This window comes from Aulonocara sp. 'chitande type north' Nkhata Bay, linkage group LG10, assembly GCF_057382095.1.
Source record: "Aulonocara sp. 'chitande type north' Nkhata Bay isolate Kocher_YH1m ecotype deep benthic linkage group LG10, A_spYH_male_GT1.1, whole genome shotgun sequence".
Taxonomy (NCBI): Eukaryota; Metazoa; Chordata; class Actinopteri; order Cichliformes; family Cichlidae; genus Aulonocara; species Aulonocara sp. 'chitande type north' Nkhata Bay.
The window spans coordinates 78,591-103,184 of NC_141353.1; the positions used below are offsets into that span (position 1 = coordinate 78,591).

Genomic DNA, 24,594 nt, shown 5'->3' on the forward strand with positions numbered 1-24,594 from the left:
CTGGACATTTACACAAGACGAGCAACAATGAAGACAAGCTCTCTCGCCATCTTGCAAGACGCTGTCTCTGTCCAATAGGTTTTTTTGAGTGCAACAGTTTTGATTTTTTTTCCTTCTTTTACCCATCCATCCATCCATCCATTCGCTTCCGCTTATCCTTTTTCAGGGTCGCGGGGGGCGCTGGAGCCTATCCCAGCTGTCATAGGGCGAAAGGCGGGGTACACCCTGGACAGGTCGCCAGTCTGTCGCAGGGCCAACACATAGGGACAGACAACCATTCACACTCACATTCACTCGCACATTCACACCTAGTGGCAATTTGGATTATCCAATTAACCTATCCCCACAAGCTGCATGTCTTTGGACGGTGGGAGGAAGCCGGAGTACCCGGAGAGAACCCACGCAAACACGGGGAGAACATGCAAACTCCACACAGAAAGACCTGATGGTGGAATTGAACTCAGGACCTTCTTGCTGTGCAGCACCAGTGCTAACCTTCTTTTACCCGTTTGTTAAAAATTATTTCAGCTACTTACACTTTAATTGTCACATGTATTGGCTCACCCTACAAATCAACGAACTCAGTCCACAAAGCAAGATCAGGGTTCAGTGCAGGTCAGTCAAGTTCCTTCACACCACACACGCTCATCCATGTCCTTGTGGACCCTGTTTTGTGCAATGATTTGGTCGTGTGAGCCAGTATTTTGGACAAAGTGTATATAAAGGCAGACGTGTGGGGCTTGATATTATATCCATTACAATTCAGTTTATTTGTATGGTGCCAACAAAATGAATGCCAAGGCACTTCACATTGTAGGTTTGAGACCCTACAAAATATAAGTAAGGAAACCCAACACTTGAGCATGTGTTGTCTGCCATGATATGGATATGACATAATATCGTTATTGTTTGTACAACCATCTGAGAAAATAATGGATTACATGGTTTAGTAAAAACAAGTGCTTCCTCAATGAAAATATGTTTTCAGTTCTTTTCAGTTTTTGATTTTGGAAATGTGTATTTCAGCAGGGAAGAATCAGAATTGAAATAAAGTGGTGCAAAGCACATGAATTATATTTTGTGTGTGTGTGTGTGTGTGTGTGTGTCTATCCATCCATCCAATTTTTTTGGAACCCTCCAGTCTCTTACAGTATGTTACTGTTAACTGAAATTACGGTAAATTACGACCTGTTAAAAGAGTAAATGACCGCCTGTTGGGACACGGTATCCTCTAGCAGAGATGAATATTTTTGGTACTGATGATGCGTGATAACGGTAAGTTACTGGTTAATATATTGCAGTTTATTACCTTGCAGCGGGCTTACAGTGACATACCGTGAATAAGCGGTAGTATACCAATTTCTTAATCACAGTATGATGTTACTTTGTTGACGTAATTTACGACATAACGACATAACGGTATCTCACTGACATAACTGTCGCCAGTGAGATACCGTAAAAAAGGCTACGGTGCGTTACCATAATTTGTCCAAGAGTATTATACCACACCAGCAAAAAACGGTATCATCCTGCAGAAAGGTAAGCTAGCGTAACACGGCGTCACGGTATGACGCTGGCAGCAGTGACGCCAGTATGTTACCGTAAAGTGGCGATGAAAAGTCTAACGGTGCAGATACACGGAGTAATCAGAAAAGTTTAGCATGAATCTGGACATTAGATTTAAGATTTAAGCTTATCAGATATCACTTGTTAGAAGCTCCTTACCGTTTGAAGAAATCTCTTCTCAATCTGCTGTCCTCTTCTGCTTGCATCTTTTTTTTTTCATCTAACACTGACGTTATTCCATGTTAATTATTTTTTCTCCGTGAAAAACACAGCAACTCATCTTATCCCGGGGTGCCAGGAAGTCGAGCTGCGGATCTCAGCAGAAAACTTTTCAAACTGATTGCAGGTTGATCCAGGTATACATTTGAAACAGGTTCTCCTCTGTGACGTGACAGTCGGAACGCATCTGCGTAACCATGGTTACAGGGGGACGCTTTGGAGCTCTGCTGCTCAGCAGCAAAATATTTCAGATCAATATGTAAATACTCCAACTCTAAAACCAAGTAAAATAAATATGCTGCATATGTGTATAGTGCGTTCATGTGTGTGTGTGCGCTGCGTGGTAACGTAGGCGCGTGCATGTGTGCCCCGGTCACAGCTCCTTTCAGCATGGCCGGAGGTAAGTCACTGCCACGTTGCTCTCAGCTAATTAAAGTTTGTTCAGATCCCAAGCTGCAATGTGAATACAGCCAAACCGCCGCGTTTTTGTTTGTCATTAAGAGACTCATTCGGGATAAGTTTTGTGGAGGGCGGAGTTCACTAATATACACTTATAATGAGTTTTAGCCGAGAACGCAGCTAAAATGCTAGCATGCTAAGTTAGCCTGATTGCTAGCGGCTACTCGCGGCAGTCTTTTTTTAACAGCATGCACTCTTTTTTCCTTCGTCAGGAGAGGTGTACTGGCAGTCGCGTGACACACACAGATCAGACACATATTTCTGTGTTGCAGATATGGAGATGTTCTTATGTTTTGGAGATGCAGTCTTTCAGTCATTGTTTTTATAAGTACAGTGTTGTACTGCCTGTTAGATGGCGGTTATTAATATAATTGTACTGAAGTATAATGTTTGAACTATAAGTACCAGAATATTGGGTCCTGGTTATTGAATTGTATTTATCTGACTGTTTATTTGTTTTTGAATTATTTTGTTTATTGTTCTTATAAGTTGTTTTTGATGTTTTTTCAGTGACATATTATTTATTTTGTGCTTTTTGTTTTTGAGAGCTTAAGTTAATGTTTTAAAACAATTTGTTGTATTTGATTCATTATATTATTGTAGTGTTAATGAAGCTGCAGACACAGCTGCTTTCAGCATGGCCGGAGGAGAGGTGTACTGGCAGTCGCGTGACACACACAGATCAGACACATGTTTCTGTGTTGCAGATGTGCAGTAAAGAGCCAAAGACCCAGTACTGTCTCCTGCCTCTTACTTTCACGCCAGAACACAACGCAAGAACAACAGGCGTAACACATGAACGGGTTACACATACTGAGGTGAGTTGTTGAGGATATGTCGAGCTGTCGATAAGCACGGCTGTTTTTGTGCTCTTATATACTGTTAGCCTGTTTTGCTGGCGTTAGTGAAGCTGTTTTCAACTGGATGTAACATTGTTGAACTCTGATGATTAATGAATAAACTCTCGATGTGACGACGTGAGCATGTAATTGTAACCCTGTGTTCATTTAGTCGTTTGATACCGTTTAATATCCAGTACATCTATTGGGTGTTTTATAACATGCCCTGGAATCATTTTAAGTTTTACAATGCCGGTGATTTACGACTCTTTCGCGACAGTCAACTGTGGCGTAAACTCTGGCGGGTCTCAGAGCTAGCTTATGTGAGCCAGCAGTGACATCTATACATGCAGTAGCCTTAAAATACTGATTATTTATTCTCCTGCTAGGTAAGAATTTGTGTTTTATACGTTTATTGTCACATTGTGCGCCATGTTATTGTTTCGGTGAAATGAATTTCTACAATGGCGGACTTAGACAAAATAGTGTTACTGTTAATTTGACTCTCTGCAGTGTTTAAATGCTTACATATACACACACAGTTACTGTCCCTCCACACGTAGGACTCAGTTCTGCTTCTATGCCCCATCTTTGTTTACTCTTTCCCACCCAACAAGTGCATAAATAAGATGTTAAAAACGTCATCATCATATCAAACATGATCGATTTGGGGGGAGTTTGTTTGGCACATGCTGACTGCATCTAATTATAATCAGAAGAGGAGGCGAGAGCAGAGAACGAGAGTGCAGCAGTTTGGTGAAAGGAACAGGTGAAGAAGAGGTGAGCATCCAAGAGACGAGCAAGAGGACGGTTTCAAAGCAGACATTATGGCACAATAAAAGCTGTAAGAGCAGAGATTCATTCATATCTTTACTATTTTTCTTTAGCTTTTACTCCCGCTGCTTACAATAAATCCGAGATAAAGAACAAACAAGAACAACTCACATGGCATTGATTGTTTAGTTCAGTGTCACTCTGTGATTGTTTGACATTTCATATAAATGTGACTCTAAAATATAGCCAATAATAAAAAGCTGCTGTTACTGAGTGAAACTTGAAGGATTATGATAAACTTCAGTTCTTACTGAATCTGTAACATTGCTTTTTTTAAAATTGTTAAATGACTTTTGTGTCACTGTGCACAGTGAAAAGCTCACCTGATGTAGTGGTGAGGCCATGTTCACCACTAGATGGAGACAACCTGGCACAGGTATTTTCTATACACTAAATTTCACACTGAAAAGCCTTGGTGGGAATTTTTGTTTCATAGAAAGTAAAGGAAAACATGTCTTGAGGTCTTTTTCCAGTGTTTTCAAAATTGTGTTTTTCACATACACATCAAAACTTCACACAGACAAACACACACACAAAACAACAAAATATGTCAAATTACATATTTTGTTGACTATTTTGTTGACTATGCACCCCTACCCATAATAAATGGGTAGGGGTGCATAGTCAGTAAAAGTCACCAAGGCTCTGCAGAGCTCCAAACCTGCTCTGCCACAGACAGAAGCATCAAAAATGTGCGCTGGGAGCTTCATGGCATGGATTTCTACAGCCAAGCAAATCTATATGTGTGTGGCCAAGAACCTTAGTCCATGTAGGGCATCTTAGCACAGTTTACTTGTGTCAGCTAGTGGGAGGGCAGAGAGGGCAGCCTTTACATTGTTTTATTGTAGAGTGACAGGAACTGCCTATGAGCTTCTAATCAAGCAGAAGTGTTGACGGAAAATCTATCAAAGGAAATACATTGATGAAAATCAAAGAAGAGAAATATTTATGTGATGTTCCATTTTCCTGAGAGCTGATTGGCTGTGATGACTCCTTCAAGTACTACATGCTACTTTGTCCTGCTAGTTAAGCCTGCTGTCTGTTCTCAGGCCTCCTCCTGTTTCACTGCCATATATCCACCACCAGAGGGCTCCACTGACCTGCCTGCTGACATCAGAGCACACCCCTGTGTCATGTGACCTGGCAGGAGTAGCAAAGCTGGACTCAGACCTGGCCAGGCAAGTTCAAAGGCAGCTGTGGTAGAGAGAGTATATGGGCTCAAATTGTGGTCATAAATATTTTGTACTTGTAAATCAGGATTTGTGTGTGTATGGGATCAGAACGATGCCACCTTGAAATGAAACCGAAAAAAATATTGAAACTGAAAAAAATATTGAAACTGAAATAAATGTACAGCGCGGCTGCAGTCACGGACAAACTTGCATGTGTCTGTTCGGGAATGGCAGATGCTGAGAGGTCCAGCGTTTACATTACCGGCTATTTCAAAGTGACAGCCTGAGGTGTTCTTCAGTAAATTGGACTACCAGACAGGAGGACCTGAGGCCCCACCGTATTATTTTCGGTAAGTTAAATGTGTGTGTAAGCTAATCCGTAACTTAGGTCCTTAGGTGAGCACTCGGCTGTCGGGGAAACTTGTTTTGTAAAGTTCGTTTAGCTAACCCGTGCAGGTGAATGAATTTACCCTGACTAAAGAAATCAAGAGAAACGCACCGGGCTGCTCAGTGACTAACCACGGTTACTGTACTTTCTTTATGAGTATTATACTGTAAGAGCAACAGGCTGGACTCTGCTTCTGCTCCTGTGCAGAGCTGATTATTAAATATGTGCAAACAGCAGCATGTTTTCTGTCGCTTTCCACATGTGGAACGACATTAACGCCAACTTTTAAAAACCTGGCACTTCAGTAACCCCTCATTAGTCAATAGCTACGGATTAAATAGCAAAGCCCGATACTTATGTACTGAAACCAACTACTTCCGCTTGGCAGCTTAAGTTAAAATGTTAATTTTTTCCTCTGATTATTTTTTTAGCACTGACTCTGTATATTTTTTGTTTGTTGCAAATATTCAGGTTAAAAAACTGTCCGAATTATATTTAATGAGGTATGTTCACAAAGTCATATGTGCAGTACTCTGTATAGCTTGCATCCTTTAGGACAAATAATTTGAAGCATTAATATTTCTTGTTCAATACTGAGCTGATAACACCTCCGTATTGTCATGGCCCTGGGTCATGTGACCCAGTATTCTGAGTTTCTTGGTGTTTTGTTATTCTTTTTAGTCTAGTTTCATTTCGGTTTATCTAGTTCAGGGGTGCCCAATCCCGGTCCTCGAGAGCTACCGTCCTGCAGCTTTTAGATGCATCCCTACTCCAACACAGCTGAATCAAATGGTTTGATTACCTCTTCAGCATGCCATCGTGTTTGGCAAAGGCCTGATAACAAGCCATTCATTTGATTCAGCTGTGTTGGAGTAGGGATGCATCTAAAAGCTGCAGGACGGTAGCTCTCGAGGACCGGGATTGGGCACCCCTGATCTAGTTACATTCTGCCATGTTTCATGTCCAAGTTTTCTTTGTTTGTCAAGTTCATGTCACGTCTAATCTCCATGTTTTCTGTTTTACTTTGAAAGTCTGTATTCAATGTCAGTGTATTCAGTTTCATTTCTCCTGTCCTGTCGTTAGGTTCATGTGTGTCAGCTGTGCTCCCATGTGTGGCCACTTCCCCTGATCATCCCTCATGTGTATTTAGTCTCTGTGTTTCATACAGTCTGTGTCGCGTCGTCTGTGTACTTCCCCCCGGTCAAGTTAAGTGTTTTTCAGGATTCTGTGCAGTTCATGTTTGCCATTTGGTTTATGTTGTTTTTCATGCAGCCGCACGATGAGGTTCCGTGCAGGTCATGTTCATGTCTCTTTCGTCACGCCACTTGGTTCACAGTTTCCATGCATCTGCACAGCATTCTGTTCACAGTGATCATAGTTATGCCTTTCAGTCAGGTTAGTGTTTTTCCAGTTTAGGTTTTTGGTTAGTTGCAGTCTCAGTCCCTGTTATGTTTTGTCTACTCCCTTCTGCATCAGCCCAAATAAAGGCTCGCTTTCAGTTTAAGTTTTCCTTAAAGTGTCCTTAAGTGTCCTTCCCAGCGCTCATGAGACTGCTTTGCTGCACTGTGGTATGAGGTGCTAACCTGTTGACAGTGTTAATTTTAAAATGTATTCCACCAAAGATAATAGAAGTAACATATTCTGAATACTTTACAACTACATGAATATCCTATTGCTGTGTGATTTATTACTATTACCGAAGGTTACTCTCCATACCAACACCAACTAGATGTTTAAATCTTAATATAAATGAGTAACAGTAGGTGCACATTAGGTAAGGCTGCACTTTTTGCAGTGATAAAACAGGTCCGCGGCTCCGAACCGTAGTAAAGGGACCTCTGGCTAATACGTTGGGGTCTTTTTTTTTTTTTTTTCCTGGATCACCTGTTGAGAAAGAAAAAAGAAAACAAGCAGAAGAAGACTAGAGCAATAAAATAAACAACACCATGATGATCTATGGGAATATAACAGTAAATACTAAATGTTAAACATTATTGTGCAGCACGTAAGATCGACAGCGCACAGTGTGCTTTAAGGTAGGAGCCAAAAAGGAGCAGAGCAGCGGCGTTAAGGACGTCCTCGCCGTACCTGGGTCCATCAGGTCCTCCAGACGCGTGAGCAGTTTGGTGAGTTTCACCATTTGCTCCAGGAGCTGCGCCTGGATGACGGCAGATTCCAGCAATACCACCGTCTTTCACTCGCCCAGTTTGAGGACCTGCTGTCCCGCGTTGGTCCCAGCATTGCCCGCCTTGACACCAACTACAGACGCTCAATCCCACCTGCAGAGCGCCTGTCCATCTCCCTGAGGTTAGTAAAAGTGTTTAATACGGTAGTCCTTTATTGATACCTGTGCTAACATGGATGTGCTATGCTATCAATGAATGCTGTCGGTGTTTACTGATAGCAAGCTGTGGTACGGAGACGACTGTTTATAATATTTCTAGTGATACTCGGGTCTCATCAAGTCCCGATTTACAGTGGGGCAAAAAAGTATTTAGTCAGCCACCGATTGTGCAAGTTCCCCCACTTAAAATGATGACAGAGGTCAGTAATTTGCACCAGAGGTACACTTCAACTGTGAGAGACAGAATGTGAAAAAAAAATCCATGAATTCACATGGTAGGATTTGTAAAGAATTTATTCGTAAATCAGGGTGGAAAATAAGTATTTGGTCACCTCAAACATGGAAAATCTCTGGCTCTCACAGACCTGTAACGTCTTCTGTAAGACGCTTTTCTGTCCCCCACTCGTTACCTGTATGAATGGCACCTGTTTGAACTCATCATCTGTATAAAAGACACCTGTCCACAGCCTCAAACAGTCAGACTCCAAACTCCGCCATGGCCAAGACCAAAGAGCTTTCGAAGGACACCAGGAAAAGTATTGTAGACCTGCACCAGACTGGGAAGAGTGAATCTACAATAGGCAAGCAGCTTGGTGTGAAAAAATCAACTGTGGGAGCAATCATCAGAAAATGGAAGACATACAAGACCACTGATAATCTCCCTCCATCTGGGGCTCCACGCAAGATCTCATCCCGTGGGGTCAAAATGATCATGAGAACGGTGAGCAAAGATCCCAGAACCACACGGGGGGACCTGGTGAATGACCTGCAGAGAGCTGGGACCAAAGTAACAAAGGTCACCATCAGTAACACACTACAACGGCAGGGAATCAAATCCCGCAGTGCCAGACGTGTTCCGCTGCTGAAGCCAGTGCATGTCCAGGCCCGTCTGAAGTTTGCCAGAGAGCACATGGATGATACAGCAGAGGATTGGGAGAATGTCATGTGGTCAGATGAAACCAAAGTAGAACTTTTTGGTATAAACTCAACTCGTCGTGTTTGGAGGACGAAGAATACTGAGTTGCATCCCAAGAACACCATACCTACTGTGAAGCATGGGGGTGGAAACATCATGCTATGGGGCTGTTTTTCTGCCAAGGGGACAGGACCACTGATCCGTGTTGGGGACAGGACCACTGATCCGTGTTAAGGACAGAATGAATGGGGCCATGTATCGTGAGATTTTGAGCCAAAACCTCCTTCCATCAGTGAGAACTTTGAAGATGAAACGAGGCTGGGTCTTCCAACATGACAATGATCCAAAACACACCGCCCGGGCAACAAAGGAGTGGCTCCGTAAGAAGCATTTGAAAGTCCTGGAGTGGCCTAGCCAGTCTCCAGACCTCAACCCCATAGAAAATCTGTGGCGGGAGTTGAAAGTCCGTGTTGCTCGGCGACAGCCCCAAAACATCACTGCTCTCGAGAAGATCTGCATGGAGGAATGGGCCAAAATACCAGCTACTGTGTGTGCAAACCTGGTAAAGACCTATAGTAAACGTTTGACCTCTGTTATTGCCAACAAAGGTTATGTTACAAAGTATTGAGTTGTATTTTTGTTATTGACCAAATACTTATTTTCCACCCTAATTTACGAATAAATTCTTTACAAATCCTACCATGTGGATTCATGGATTTTTTTTTCACATTCTGTCTCTCACAGTTGAAGTGTACCTCTGGTGCAAATTACTGACCTCTGTCATCATTTTAGGTGGGGGAACTTGCACAATCGGTGGCTGACTAAATACTTTTTTGCCCCACTGTAATTCGATTTATGCCGTTATCAGTGTTTGAATGATAGCATGGCTGTGGTGTCATATCAATGTATGCTCTCGCTGTTTGCTGATATCAAACTGTGGTATGAGGACCACTGTGGGTTAATCTTTGTAGTGATACTCACTCCTTTCTTTTTATTTAGACCTGGTTTAATTCTGGGATAGTTGAATATTTGTATATAATCCCAGCAGACTGTTTTAGATTATATCTAATATATATCATGTAATTATCCTTGTAATTACAAAAGGTTTTATGTAAGATTTATGTTTTGTAATTTAAATCTGACATCACAAAAGTATTTTGGAATTTGAATAATGTATTTTGTAACTGCAGCATTTTGTCCAGGTTCCTTGCCACCGAGGACTCCTTCAGGACCATCGCATTCAGTTTTCGAGTTGGCGTGTCCTTGGTGAGCCAGATCACCCCCCAGGTAGCGACGTCCATCTGGGACTGTCTAGTGGACGACTTCATGGCTGTGCCTTCAACTGAAGACTGGCGGTGCATTGCAGAGGGATTCCAGGAGCGCTGGAACTTCCCTCTCTCCCTCACAGTAGAGGTTGTATCTGCGCTCCATGGAGCTCCGTCCTGAAATTGCGGAGAAGTGTGTGAAGGCAACGTGTGTTCTCCACAATTTTCTGTGCTGTTTGGACAAGAGAGGGGCACCTGCTGTGAGGGGTGTGGCACCTGCTGTGAGGGGTGTGGCACCTGCTGTGAGGGGTGTGGCACCTACTGTGGTGGAGCCGTTGCAAGGCCTGGGTCGTGTAGCAGCAAACAACTCCTCCAGAGAGGCTGTCCTGGTGGGGGAGAAGTTCATGGCCCACTTCTCGGCGGAGGGAGCCGTGTCTTGGCAACCAAAGGAGTAGCCTGTTTGAAGTCTGAGTGACTTCCCCACAACGGCTCTTTTGAGAGCCACCCACAAACCTCTAAAGAGTGTTCCTGTCTTTTTTAATTTTTCTTAATAAATGGAGCTCTACTCCAAAATAAACTAACCTCTCTTTACTCTCTTAAAGACATATTTACATATAATTGTTACACAAAGTTTTGGCTGTCTCACCTTGTTTTGGTACAATCTGCCAGGTGTAACAATTTTTAATCATGTTTTTGCTGGAGAAGTGCAAGGTTTTAGTCAACACCATCAGACACAAAGAAATGTAAAAATATATATTTTAAATTAAGTTGTTTCAGCTATTTTGACTATTACCAGCTTCTCTGTTCTACTGTTTATGCACATATGTTTTCAAAGTAATTATACCACATTTAAAAGTAAGATTGTTTTGGCTTTTTATTATTAGAGTTAGGCAGCACGGTGGTTAGCACTGTTGCCGCACAGCAAGAAGGTCCTGAGTTCAATTCCAACATCAGGCTGGGGTCTTTCTGTGTGGAGTTTGCATGTTCTCCCCGTGTTTGCATGGGTTCCCTCCGGGTACTCCGGCTTCCTCCCACCGTCCAAAGACATGAAGCTTGTGGGGATAGGTTAATTGGATAATCCAAATTGCCACTAGGTGTGAATGTGCGAGTGAATGTGAGTGTGAATGGTTGTCTGTCCCTGTATGTTGGCCCTGCGACAGACTGGCGACCTGTCCAGGGTGTACCCCGCCTTTCGCCCTATGACAGCTGGGATAGGCTCCAGCGCCCCCCGCGACCCTGAAAAGGATAAGCGGAAGCGAATGGATGGATGGATGCATGGATTATTAGAGTTACAGTCATACATATTTTCAGAAGCTTGTATTTAATCTCCATAAGAAACGATCATATTTAGCAGCGTGAAAATTACATATTTATTTAGAAAATTACGTATTTTTATTGGAAGATCATGAGGGAGGAAAATATATGGTTCTTCAAAACAGAAAAATAAACAAAAAATCCATATTATGGAGTTGACAAGTGGTGACACATGAGTAGAAAACAGGATATTATTTCTTTCAAAATGACCATTAAACCTTAACAACCTTTGTAATATCACAAGACACATCATAACAATTCTGTTTTTGCACATGTCAAGTTCTACATCTTAATAGTTCACCAGCAAGTAGCTGCCTACTGCTCCTTGATTCCTAAAGTACTCTGTGGTTGTGTGTTTAGACGCTGCTGGACTTTCTCTCCTTTTGACTCTCTGTGCTTGTTTCCAAAACCTTCTCTTCTGCCTTTTTTTCTCTTCCTTTCAGATCACTGATGTTCTTTATTTTTCCCTCTTTCACTCTATTTCTCCATCTTTCCCTTTATGAGAAACTCAGGCTGGCTGTTAATTTTTTCTCTACTTATTTTTTGATCATCCCTGTTCCTTCTCTTTTGTTCCTCTACTGACAGCTTCCTCTTTGCTATTCTAGCCTGAAATGTACCATTTTGTAATTGCTATAATTTTTCTGAAGCATATGCATTTACACATATTAAGGATGAATATTCACAACACAAATATGTATTAAGCAACAGAAATGCTATCCGGTCTTTAAGTCTGATGTCATTAGCCGTTTCCAGGTCCAAACTCCGCTGCAGATCCCAAAGTCAAAGGAACTCTGCGGCATCACTGAGAGTTACAAACTGTCTAAATTCTTTCATCTTTAATAAAATGATCAGTGTGGCTGTTTTACCAGGTGTAACATCCAGGCATCCATGAAAACAGAATATATGAAATTTAACAGAGTTAGAAGTTAGCTCGCCGGTTTCCACCTTAACACCAGCTCTGCTATCACTTCCAACATAAATGAAGACAAAACTAAACAGCACTGGCGTTTGTAGGGTTACTGATGTTGGACTAGCTGGTATATAATGATGTGCTACGTGATTGCTAGCAACACAGCTATGTTAGCGTAACATAAACACAGTGAAACTTTTTTCCACTTGATAAAAGTTAACGTGAGGGTTCCCGATGGTTAGGCTGACAGTGATCACTGACTGTTTTTAGGGGCTTGTTCAGATTAAATAGAACAAGATAAAAAAGAATAAAAACATGTTAAAACACAACAGCCTTAATAAACACAGAGTAGTTTGGACCCGAAAGCAGGGTTCATACATCATCACTTAAAAGACCAGCTCTCGGGGCAGAGATAGCTCAGTAGATAGTGTTTGCCCCATGATCGTTGGGCAGGGCTCTAGACTAACTTTTTGCCATGGGCGTACGCGTACCGGCACAAAAGTTAGGCGCACACAAGTTTTATAATAATTTATATAATATAATGTGTTTTTCTGGATACACTGTGCTTTTTCAGCATTCAAAGATTGATGACACCGTGTCAGAGCACTGGCTATGAATTTCAGAAGGATCAGGCCTTAACTTAACAGAAAAGTTAGCAATAGTTCTTTTCCTGTTACAGCTACATCCACTTTTGTCGTGCCCAGGCTGCTCACTAGGGCTGGGTATCATCACTGATTTCTATAATCCATTCGATTCCGGTTTTCAAAGTCCCGATTCGATTCAACTTAGCCTCAGACAGTCAGAAATATTATAATTCTGATCATTTATCAGTACTGACTTCATCAGAATTGTGAACATCACAGCAGATTCCTTTGTGTGAAAGTAACTGAGAATAAAACACAGAAAAACATGAAGGAGATTTTCCTGGTCTGGCTTTTTATAGCAGATAACCTTAAAAATATTCTACAATGTTCTGCATATAAAGTTTAAATTTCTTCAGTATTGAACAACAGAAAAAATAGGCTTTCTTGAAGAAAAAGACAGTAGCCGACAGCACTGTAAACAACGGTAGACTGGTGGGTAATAAGCAAATAAATAATACAGAAAACAGAGATTGGAGACGGGAAACTGTTCTTGAAGTACAGAGAGAGATAGAGAGAGAGCTAGCTGTGCATGGATGTGATTTTAATAGTCGTGGAAGCAAAACAGCAAAATTCAGCTCGGTGAATTTTGGTTGGAGAGAGACAAAACCTGCAGCTCAGAATCAGCGCAAAAAGACGTAAACACATCGCGGACCGGACGCATCAGATTCGCTAAGCTCCGACAGCGTGTCCGTCTACGGGCCGTCGGGTGAGAAAGCCGAGAAAGACAAAGTTAATTCTGATGCGTCGGGTCCGCTCTGTGTTTACGTCTTTGTGTGGAGTCCGTGTACCTGCTCTGATTTGCTGTTTGGTTGTTGTTGAACTGGTTTTGTGAGCTTTAATCTGAGAATCTGGCGTTTCTGGCAAAACACAGTTATATTTAAAAGTCGATTCAGGATTTAATGAATTGATATCGCTTTATTCAAGCTACTCACCTCCCACTTCCACCTGCACTTTCAACTGGACCACGGCCAATCAGAGAGGTCCCGCCCCTTACTATCTCTGATTGGTTTAGTCCACGATAGGGACAAAATGTGTGTCTGTTGTTGACCACAGGGAAGGTTGCAGATTTTTTTTTTTTTTTTTTGCTACCCGAACAGTTGGTCGCACAGGTGCAACCAAATATTTTTTTTTAGTCGCACCACTGAAAAATTTGGTCGCACTCTAGAGCCCTGTTGGGGGTTCAAATCCACCAAACAGCGGCTATCCTGAGATACCCTTGAGCAAGGTACCGTCTCTACACACTGCTCCCCGGGTCATGGATTGGTAGCTGCCCACTGCTTCACTGAGTAAATGGGTTAAATGCAGAGGACTAAGCATTTTCCTACAGGATTAATAAAGTATACATTAACTATGAGATTCAAGATCAGGCAAATTCCATAATATTCGACACATCTGTAAAGCAGAAATATCAGTAAAATGCACAGGAAGTAATATGACTGAAATAGTAATAAAAATAACTTAATATAATTAGTGAATAGGACACTTTTGTGACATTTGCCAAAATCATTAGAAAAAGGGTCAACACCGTCAGGCAAAAATCCTGATGGTGCTGACAAAATACCCTACTTTCTCTCATAGCACGTTTTTCTGACAGACGCCATCTTGTTGTTCATCAGTTGCTTATGGCCTCTACTGTGGTGTTGATGCACTATGGTTGTGACACAGAGTTTTATCAGAAAGGTATGCAATAAATGAAATAAAAATGAAAAAAACTCACCAGAGCAGTGACCTCATGGCATGTGTATCAAACAGGAAGTGGTAAAGGGGTCCTCACAGTGTAAGTTACCCACAATAATTCCTGATTTTTTTGTACTTTTTAAAAAATCTGATGGTGTTGACAGAAACTTTGGACATGTTTTGTCCCTTATCTCAAGAATCACTGATATATTCTCAAAATCTTTCATAAACTGCCTGCTTTTCAGGAATGAGGTGGTAATTCGATTTTGGAGCAGTTCTTGAGCCATAACCAATGATGAGCAGCTTTCCTCACTGTCACTGGTACGGTGCTGCACTGATGCCTTCCTGAGAGCCAATGCAAGCACAAAGAGTTAAGTCAGCAGTTTTTTGATGAGCTTTCAATATTTCCTTTAACTAACGGGGAGTGAGGTCCTTTTATCTCAGGCATGTCAGGAATACTGAAACCTGGGCTGACTGACCTGACCACAGCCTCTATGACTTCAGCATCACTGTGTCCTTTACACAAGAGGCTGACTGGCCCACAGATCTTGACACCTCTCCTTACTGTCACTTCTTGAAGCCTGTTTGCTGCTGTAGGAAACACGTTTTATGGAGCTGTCAGCTGACTCGGCGATGTTCTGTTCACTCTTTGACACACCCTGCTAATTGCTTATATTAACATCTCTTGGCTGGTCTGAGAATGGGTTGGCGTTCCCCGGACAAGCTGGAGGAGGCTTCTCTGCTTGGGCTGCTGCTGTGTTACTGCTGCATTTCTGCTCATCAGACTCACCTAATGAGATGGCTGGAACTGTTTCTTTTTGGCGAGGTGTCTGATGTCAGCTGGCAGTGATGATGATGATGCCACTCGAAGCTGCTTTTTCAAGTTTGATTCAGTTAGTCTTGAGTGGAAGCGCCTCTTTGCAAGAGTCAGTTTTGAAAAGACCTGTTCAAAGTGGTACGTTGTCCCAAACAGAGATGCAAATTTCAGGGCATGTCTCGCCAGGATGGGAAAAGCCTCAGCATGAACGTACAGTTTGTGAAAGTCCAGCAGAGAGAGGCTGTTATACTTAGCTTTGAGCTCGTAGTTGTTTTGCAGCCCAATTATTTCCACTTGGAAAGTGTCTGGCACAGATGGTTGCACATTAAACGGCGTAGCAAACATCTCCAGTTCCTTTTGGATATTCTTCACATCTTGAAACCTGTCATCAAATGCCTGAATGAGTTTTGCACAACGACTGTTGTTGTGATTTGGCGCTACACAAATAAAATTGAATTGAATTTAGAATTGTCCCTATTGCCAGTCTTGGCAGCCGGGGGTCAGTCCGCCAGGGCCTCCGCTCCTGGCCGCCACCCGGCACACAATGCACCCAGCTCGCACTGGAACGTTTCGCAGCCGAGTGTGAAGCAGCGGGAATGAGGATCAGCACCTCCAAATCTGAGGCCATGGTTCTCAGCCGGAAAAGGGTGGAGTGCCCACTCCGGGTCGGGGATGAGTTCCTGCCCCAAGTGGAGGAGTTCAAGTATCTCGGGGTCTTGTTCGCGAGTGATGGGAGAAGGGAGCCGGAGATCGACAGACGGATTGGGGCTGCAGCTGCAGTAATGCGGACGCTGCACCGGTCCGTCGTGGTGAAGAGGGAGCTGAGTGTAAAAGCGAAGCTCTCCATTTACCGGTCGATCTACGTCCCTACCCTCACCTATGGCCACGAGCTGTGGGTAGTGACCGAAAGAACGAGATCGCGGATAGAAGCGGCAGAAATGAGCTTCCACCGAAGGGTGGCTGGCCTCTCCCTTAGAGATTGGAGCCTCCTGGGCGCCTCCTGGGTGAGGTGTTCCAGGCATGTCCCACCGGGAGGAGGCCCCGGGGCAGACCCAGGACACGCTGGAGAGATTATATCTCTCGGCTGGCCTGGGAACGCCTTGGTATTCCCCCGGATAAGCTGGAGGAGGTGGCTGGGGAGAGGGAGGTCTGGGCCTCTTTGCTTAGGCTGCTGCCCCCGCGACCCGGCCTCGGATAAAGCGGATGAAGATGGATGGATGAATTTAGAATTTGTTTGTTTTATTTTATTGTGAAAGAACTATAGAGGAAGCGACCACCTTTTCGCACATGCGTAGAAAAACATCCTAATTTCCTGAACCGATCAGGCAGCCAAAGGCAACAACATGGCTGCTGATAGCGATGTGAGTTTGTTTTGTAACATGTCAGTGGTCGTGTCCAAATTCATGGGCTGCATCCTCCTGAGGACCCGGCCTTCGCGGTCTATGTGGGCCGGGTCCTGAGAAGGTCGGGTAGGCCGGAAGTAAACGGCTGTTAAATTGGACGGTCTCGCCTTCGGATTAGCGTCACTGCTGTCTCGGTGGAGTTTAATAAACTCGGCCGTCTGCTCCTTGCTGTCTAAAATATAACAGGACACTGGAGTAAACTCTCGACCATCTCACACTTCTGTTTAATCAGTTTTCTGTTTGACGTTTATTCAGCTGTGTGAAAACCAAGGAGGAACCCACCTGGGGGATTAATAAAGTTTTATTTTATCTAATCTAATAACTTTAATCTCAGCCAAACCGATTTACTCACGAACAAATAAAACACTGAAAAAAGTCCAACAATAACATTTTTAGGTTGTCTAAGTGACTTATATATCACGTTTAACCTGAGTAGCGAAAGTCTGCGGTGATCTGAATATGATGTGCCGGGAGTTGTGCCGTTCTCTGCGGCTTCAGTGACTCTCGAGCTCCCGGCTAGCTATCGAGCTGGTGGGTAGCAGACGTGTAGGGACCTTGCTCAGGGGTACCTCAGCTTAGCTTTTCACTTGATTCAAACCCCCAACCTTCTGATCCCGGGGCAGCCACTCTACCTACTGACCTATCCCTCACACACGTTTACATCGTTGAACAAGTCTGTGCCACAGAGCACGCTGCATCGCTGCATCGCTGCATCGCAGCAAAGAATGGGTTTGGAGGATTTTTTTAGAAGTGATGAATTGCTGCAGCCCCAGATTACGCCAATGAGCACAACATATTAAAACCAGTCTGTGTAGCACTCAGTGGTCCGTGCAGTGACAGTGCTGACATACATGCCAGTACAATGCAGTTCTGCAGCTTGTTGCTCTGTGTTTCAGTCGGACTGTTTAGTTTAGCTGGATTGTTGCTGGTTGAGAGAAACTGAAGCTGGATGTCGGGCGTGTACCAGAGATCCTGCTAGTAATGCCTTCTGCTGTTTATCTTGTGTTCAGTCAGGTGCCGATGTTTGTGCAGATCCAGCAGAAGTGGAGGCGGATGTATGCCGGAGAGTGCAAAGGACCAGGCGTGCGCACCGACTTTGAGATCGTTCACCTGCGTCGAGCGCCCGTGCAGTACAACCACCTGTCCGGCCTGCTCGACATCTTCAAATCTAAGATAGTAAGTGCTCTGGAACAAACATCTTTATATGGATCATATTTCAAGGTTGTTTGTTTGTTTTTAATAAAGAAAAATTAAAATTGTGCAGCCACAGAGCGTCATGTACCCATGTTCTACAAGTATCACCTCAGCATCCTGTTCCAGACGATTTTAGGACGATGTGAATCCTGTTAAATGCAACTAATAATCATAAAAGCATCCACGAAGTGCATGTAAATGTATTTTCTAAAACATTTATTCATCTGGTTTTTCCTGCTCATGTACAGTCTCTCCTCCTCCTCCTCCTCCTGCTGTGCTCTGACAGTCACACAAAAACTGTATTCAACTTGAAAATAACACAAACATCTTATCTTATAATAAGAATATATTCTTGTAATAGTTCGTCAAAGAGCAGGTTGATAACAGTACAGCACACTGCTTAGTTATGTGAACATTGGGAAAACAGAAGAGGAAGAAGAAGACGTCTAATTCTGTGTAAATTCGGTTTCTGGATTTTTGTGGAGTTAATTTGTGAATAAAATAAAGACTGTTAGGAAGTGGATGTCGGTTTAATGATCAGTTTGTTTGAACTTTGTTTATTCCTATTCCTGGAAACACAATGGATTCCCAGACATCACGTTGTTTAACCCTTTCATGCACAGTGGTCTGCAGCTATTCAAAGGCTGTTTTCTTGTATTTGTGTTGGTGTTGATGGTAAACTTGCACAGAAACACTACACACTGATGTCTCCATACCCTTCATAAGTCAAAACCGATGTTGTCCACCTAAGTGGACATTTAAAAAATGAAGTTCAAAAATCTTATATTCATTCCTAAAGAAGAATAAAAATCCTGATTGATGTTGTCATCATCCACACATGAGGGTTAAATGTGTTCAGTATGTTCCCAGAAACAGCCGACAATGACGAGGTGTAATCCACGCCTGTACAGAGAGATTAATGCTGCAGCTTGTTACCATAAACATGAGCTGATGTCTTCCTGTTGTCATCAGGGTTGTTCCCTGTTCCCTCTGCCTCCAGTCAACATCGCCATTCGCTTCACCTACGTGCTCCAAGACTGGCAGCAGTATTCATGGCCACAGCAGCCTCCAGGTAGGCAGTACATGTCATGTCATTAATACACAAATAGAAAAATGTAATATTATTATTAAGAAATTATTAAATTTTTTTTAAATACATGTCAGCAAGTGGCTGACATCCAGAAACCCTGCCAGTGGCTTTTAGGAGTCGTGTGTGTGATGCAGGTCATGTTGTTGTTTCCTGTGGAACGATTGTACCTGCTGGTTCCAGGTCGTTCTTCTGATAAGTCTTTTCACTCGTCTGTCTGAAATCGTGTGGGGAGCGCTTGGTCGTGGCTGGTTTATCGTAAATAAATAAAAACCCTGCAGGGGCAACGCCAGGTTTATGGCCCCAACAGTGCTCACTGGAACCTTCAGTAACTTAGAAGTTCTTCTGTAGCCGATGCCATCAGTCTTAAGTGTGCAAAGGTCTTGAGAGAGCTTGTTGGTTTTACCCATCATGAGACGCTTCTTGTGTGAAACCTGGCTAATGAGGCCATAGTTGGGACTGAACCGGCTGATATTAATTTGCACTAAGTGGCAGGATTGCTCTGTAATTACTCATAAATGTGTCTTTTTGCACCTTTCTTTCTGTCCAATACATTTCCCCCGTGTCATTCTTCATTGTTAGACGTCATGTATGGACATCTATGGTGGCGCTGGGTGATATGAGGAAAATGTAATATCACAATATTTTTTTGCTATATCACAAAACACGAAATAAATCACGATATGTTTAAGTTATTTTCAACCATATAGGATCTAAATTTGCACTTATTCAAACCGACCATTCAGGATGGTTTTCTATTGTCAACATAAAAATGATCTGAATGAACTGAAATGTTTTCTTTTAACCATCAGCTGCACACAGAGGATTTTCACAGATTACAGTATAATCACAGTAAGTCTCTTTCTGTGGTCAACACTAGACTTTAACATCAAAAGATCACAGCAACAAAAAACGACGTCAAGAAAAAAATCATGAGTCAAAATAAAACGACTGAAATGAAAAAGCTGCTCTGTTGTTCTTATAAAAATGGCAAAATAAAAAAAATGGATGACATCAAATTACAGAAACAAGTCGAGACAGTGACTATAAAACAGTTTATTTAATGTTTGCTTGGTGTGCAGGGAGACGTTGACATGCAGGGTTTAAAACATCATTTCTTTTGCAGCGAGATTCATTCTCTCACCGTCTGAAACTCCTGATGTCGCCATATTTTTACCTGTTCAGTTCAGTTCAGTTTTATTTATACAGCAATCACAACAACAGTCGCCTCAAGGTGCTTTATATTGCACAGTAGATCGTACAATAATAGATACAGAGAAAAACCCAACAATCATATGACCCCCTATGAGCAAGCACTTTGGGGACAGTGGGAAGGAAAAACTCCCTTTAAACAGGAAGAAACCTCCAGCAGAACCAGGCTCAGGGAGGGGCGGAGCCATCTGCTGTGATTGGTTGGGGTGAGAGAAGGAAGACAGGATAAAGACATGCTGTGGAAGAGAGACAGAGATTAATAACAGATGTGATTCAATGCAGAGAGGTCTGTTAACACATAGTGAGTGAAGAAGAAACACTCAATGCATCATGGGAATCCCCCGGCAGCCTGCGTCTATTGCAGCATAACTAAGGGAGGATTCAGGGTCACCTGGTCCAGCCCTAACTATATGCTTTAGCAAATAGGAAAGTTTGAAGCCTAATCTTGAAAGTAGAGATAGTGTCTGTCTCCTGAATCCAAACTGGAAGCTGGTTCCACAGAAGAGGGGCCTGAAAACTGAAGGCTCTGCCTCCCATTCTACTTTTAAATACTCTAGGAACAACAAGTAGGCCTGCAGTGTGAGAGCGAAGTGCTCTAATAGGGTGATATGGTACTACAAGGTCATTAAGATAAGCACAGAGGAAACTATTTCTAAGCTAAAATTCATGCATCAAATGATACGCAGCAGATAAGACGGATGTAATCAAGCTACCGATAGAAAGAACATAGTAAAGGACAAATAAAGTGTCTTTTTTTCCTCATTGTTCTATGTGTGGGCCTCCTACTTCCTCCCACAGTCCAAAGACATGCAGTTAGTGGGGACAGGTTCATTGGGGCCCTAAATTTCCCACGGTGTGAATGTCTGTCTCTGTGTTTGCCCTGCGGCAGACTGGCGACCTGTCCAGGGTGTGCCCCGCCTCTCATGACAGCCCCAAGCACTTTACATGTGATGTAAAGTGGACTTTTCTTTTGTTGCCACGTCCATGATTTAGAAAATGTTACACAGATGTTGTCCTGCTTCGCTGTGCTGAAGCGTGTGCTTCATGAAAAGTTTGAATAAGAAAATATCAGGTCAGTAACTGTTTGTGTTCCCTGTAGGTGAGGCTGTGACAGAGCTCTTTAAACTCTGCTGTAGGACTGAGTGTACAGAGGAGATTCCTGGAAGAGGATACGCTGAAGATGAGGGCAAAGGTCAGGTTCCTGGCTTTACTTGTTGAGTGACCATACTGCATTCTGGAAACGTGCGTAGCTTACTGGGAGATCTGGGCATCTGTGCTGACCCGGGCCTCAGCAATTGAACAGAAACTCTTGGATGTGTTTGTCGTCTGTAGAAAACAGTGATATCAGCTCTGCTTTGTCCAAGCTGACCGAGCCAGCAGCAACTGTGCCCATTTCCAAACTGTCTGTCTCCAACATGGTGCACAGTGCCCGGAAGCACATTCGCCGCCATCGACGCATCGATGAGTCGCCCCTTAACACCGAGATACTCAATTCTGTCCTTCTGGTAAGAGTTAATCATGTAACCTGTTTAAAAGGCATTAACTAGTCGGAGTTGACTAATACTTGACTGAGTTTTAATGGTTTCAGCTCATTTTATGAGGAAACTGATTCTGACAGAAGAGGTGTGGATCCCGTGTTAGGAGACGGTGAGCGTGATATTCAGAGCAGCAGAGACCTCGGAGCGTGTGGTAGTTTGACTCGTACTGATGTGGCTCCTCTGCTTCTTTTCACAAACAGTTTTTCCTTCCTGGTTACTGTTGAGCCCGTCACACTCAGCAGCTCGAGCTCGAGCTAAGACAGCCTTGAATCTTAAAACTACAGCCGTAATTGCATTTATGTCTTAGAGTGCTGGCCACAGATATTGATCCCATCTGACAGCAGCTCAGTAAAGCACAAGAGCGTCATCTTAAACAGGATATCAGGCAGCGTTCTTATTTTTATTGTCTACTTCTGGTCACATCCTGCTTTTGCCACTGAGCGATCAGCATCCTGTGTTTTATCATGAAGTGATGACTACGTGAGCTGCACTTGTTTAATTCTTCTAACATCTAGAAAACAACAGAGTTTCTAAATGACAGACTTATTTATTTGTGTTTGTGTCTCTGTTTCCAGATGCTGCTGTGGAGAAGTCTGACTGTAAGAATAACACTCAGCTGTCCAACTCCAGTGGGACATCGGAGCAAGAGAAAACCTCTGATTATGTATGTTTGCCTCTTCACCACTCGCACACTCAAGGTTACACTCAGGTCAGGTCCAATATAAGTTTCAGAGTGAAGACAGGCTCAGTGCTGTCAGTACTTTGTCAGGATTTTTATTGATTTCATGGTCTTTTCCCTCGTTGTAGAACCTTTTCCACCAGCTGAAGTCGGCCCCCAGTGACAGTCTGACCTACCGTCTGGCTCTGTGTGTGTGTCTGTTCAACTATTACTACGGTGGGCTGCGGGCTGTTCTCTAAGTAAATATATTTCTAAAGGTGCTTTGATGTGAAATTATCACCAGATGTCGGTAACAACACTTCCAATCCAGACGTGCAAAGGAATCAAACCACAGATGAAGTTGTGTAATAATACAAAGTGACACAGGGACATTTATTTATTACTTTATACAAATGTTGGTGATGACAGTTCATGGCAGCGTCTGTATGGAGAAACCAGTCCCATCATTGCTCATGACTTTGACCCACTCACCACACAAACAGTCTATAAATCCCGAATGCTCCGTGGATCCTTCCCACAGATTCAGCTCAGGTGATTGGCTGGGCCGTTCCAGCAGCTTTACTTGATTTCTCTGAAACCAACCGTTTCCATTGGCTGTGTTTGTGATCATGGTCTTGCTGAAACATCCATCCTTGTTTCATCTTCATCATCCTGGTAGATGGCAGCAGATTCTAATCAACAATGTCTCCATTCATCCTTCCTGGAGTTATGTTTAATGTCTCAGTGCTGTACGCTGAATAAACAGCCCCCCCCCCATGATGCTCCCGCCTCCAGACTTCAGTGTTGCTGTGGTGTTTTTGGGGTGAAGCCACCCAAACATGGTGTGTTTACAGCCTTCAAAGAGTTCAGTTTTGGTCTTTTGTGACCAAACTATATTAAAGATAAAGCATATTGTTGTACCTATGCATTACACTGGAGCAGAGCTTACATACACTCAACAAAAATATAAACGCAACACCTTTGTTACTGCTCCCATTCCCCATGGGATGGACGTAGAGACCTAAAATTCATTCCAGATACACAATATAACCATCCCTCCCAAACAGTGGTCACAAATCAGTCCAAATGTGTGGTAGTGGGCACATCTGCTATATTGAGATAATCCATCCCACCTCACAGGTGTGCCACATCAGGATGCTGATCTGACATCATGAGTAGTGCACAGGTGTACCTCAGACTGCCCACAACAAAAGGCCACCCTGGAATGTGCAGTTTTGTCTCACAGCAAAATGCCACAGATGCCACAAGCAATGAGGGAGCGTGCAATTGGCATGCTGACAGCAGGAATGTCAACCAGATCTGTCGCCCGTGCATTGAATGTTCATTTCTCAACCATAAGCCGTCTCCACAGGCGTTTCAGAGAATATGGCAGCACATCCAACCGGCCTCACAACCGCAGACCTCGTGTAACCACACCAGCCCAGGACCTCCACATCCAGCAGGTTCACCTCCAAGATCGTCTGAGACCAGCCACCCAGACAGCTGCTGGAACAATTGGTTTGCACAACCAAACAATTTCTGCACAAACTGTCAGAAACCGTCTCAGGGACGCTCAACTGCATGCCCGTCGTCCTCATCGGGGTCTTGACCTGACTCCAGCTCGTCGCCGTAACAGACTTGTGTGGGCAAATGCTCACATTCGATGGCGTCTGGCACGTTGGAGAGGTGTGCGCTTCACGGATGAATCACAGCGCTTTGTGTTCTGCGTCCTGATTGGCTGCAGACTATTGTTGATCTCCTCCGTGCCGTCTCTCCTGTACAGTACAGAATCGCTTATTCATTGGTTCATTAATGATTCATTGATGTTGAATTATCTCTCAGCTGCTCTGTTCTCATGTGCTGGACCTGAAAACACGGTTTGATCTTTGGTTTCTGTAATACTGGACTTATTTGTCTACGAAGGTTTGAACTTTGAGAGCTTAAACAGGAGAGAAACGAGTGAAAATGTTCATGTCGGTCTGAGTGTATAAAGTGTGTAGTGACGGGTTTTACCTTAACACATCTATAATAATTGTAAAAAATAAAGTTGTCTACTTCAGATTTCACCAATCGCAGGTTATTTTTAGAACGTAACTCCCGCGATAAACGAGGGAGCGCTGTATACAAATACTGAGAAG

The 24,594-nt window shown here is 43.2% G+C and overlaps 1 protein-coding gene across 1 annotated transcript; it reads left to right on the forward strand.

Moving 5' to 3' along the window:
* The first annotated feature begins 5,310 nt into the window (after positions 1 to 5,310).
* LOC147319931 (rab3 GTPase-activating protein catalytic subunit-like) lies at positions 5,311 to 23,182 on the forward strand. The gene is made up of 7 exons (XM_086307639.1): positions 5,311 to 5,439; positions 17,778 to 17,943; positions 18,934 to 19,033; positions 21,360 to 21,452; positions 21,593 to 21,765; positions 22,374 to 22,462; positions 22,606 to 23,182. Exons 2-7 carry the CDS (start codon positions 17,788 to 17,790, stop codon positions 22,622 to 22,624), a joined length of 630 nt encoding a protein of 209 aa, XP_086163765.1. The 5' UTR covers positions 5,311 to 5,439; positions 17,778 to 17,787; the 3' UTR covers positions 22,625 to 23,182.
* Positions 23,183 to 24,594: the final 1,412 nt, after the last annotated feature.

Coding starts and splice junctions, on each gene's coding strand:
- LOC147319931 (XM_086307639.1), top strand. CDS start 17,788: ATGTTTGTGCAGATCCAGCAGAAGTGGAGGCGGATGTATGCCGGAGAG. Junction 19,034..21,359: donor ATGGCCACAGCAGCCTCCAG/GTAGGCAGTACA, acceptor TGTTCCCTGTAG/GTGAGGCTGTGACAGAGCTC. Junction 21,766..22,373: donor TACTCAATTCTGTCCTTCTG/GTAAGAGTTAAT, acceptor CTCTGTTTCCAG/ATGCTGCTGTGGAGAAGTCT.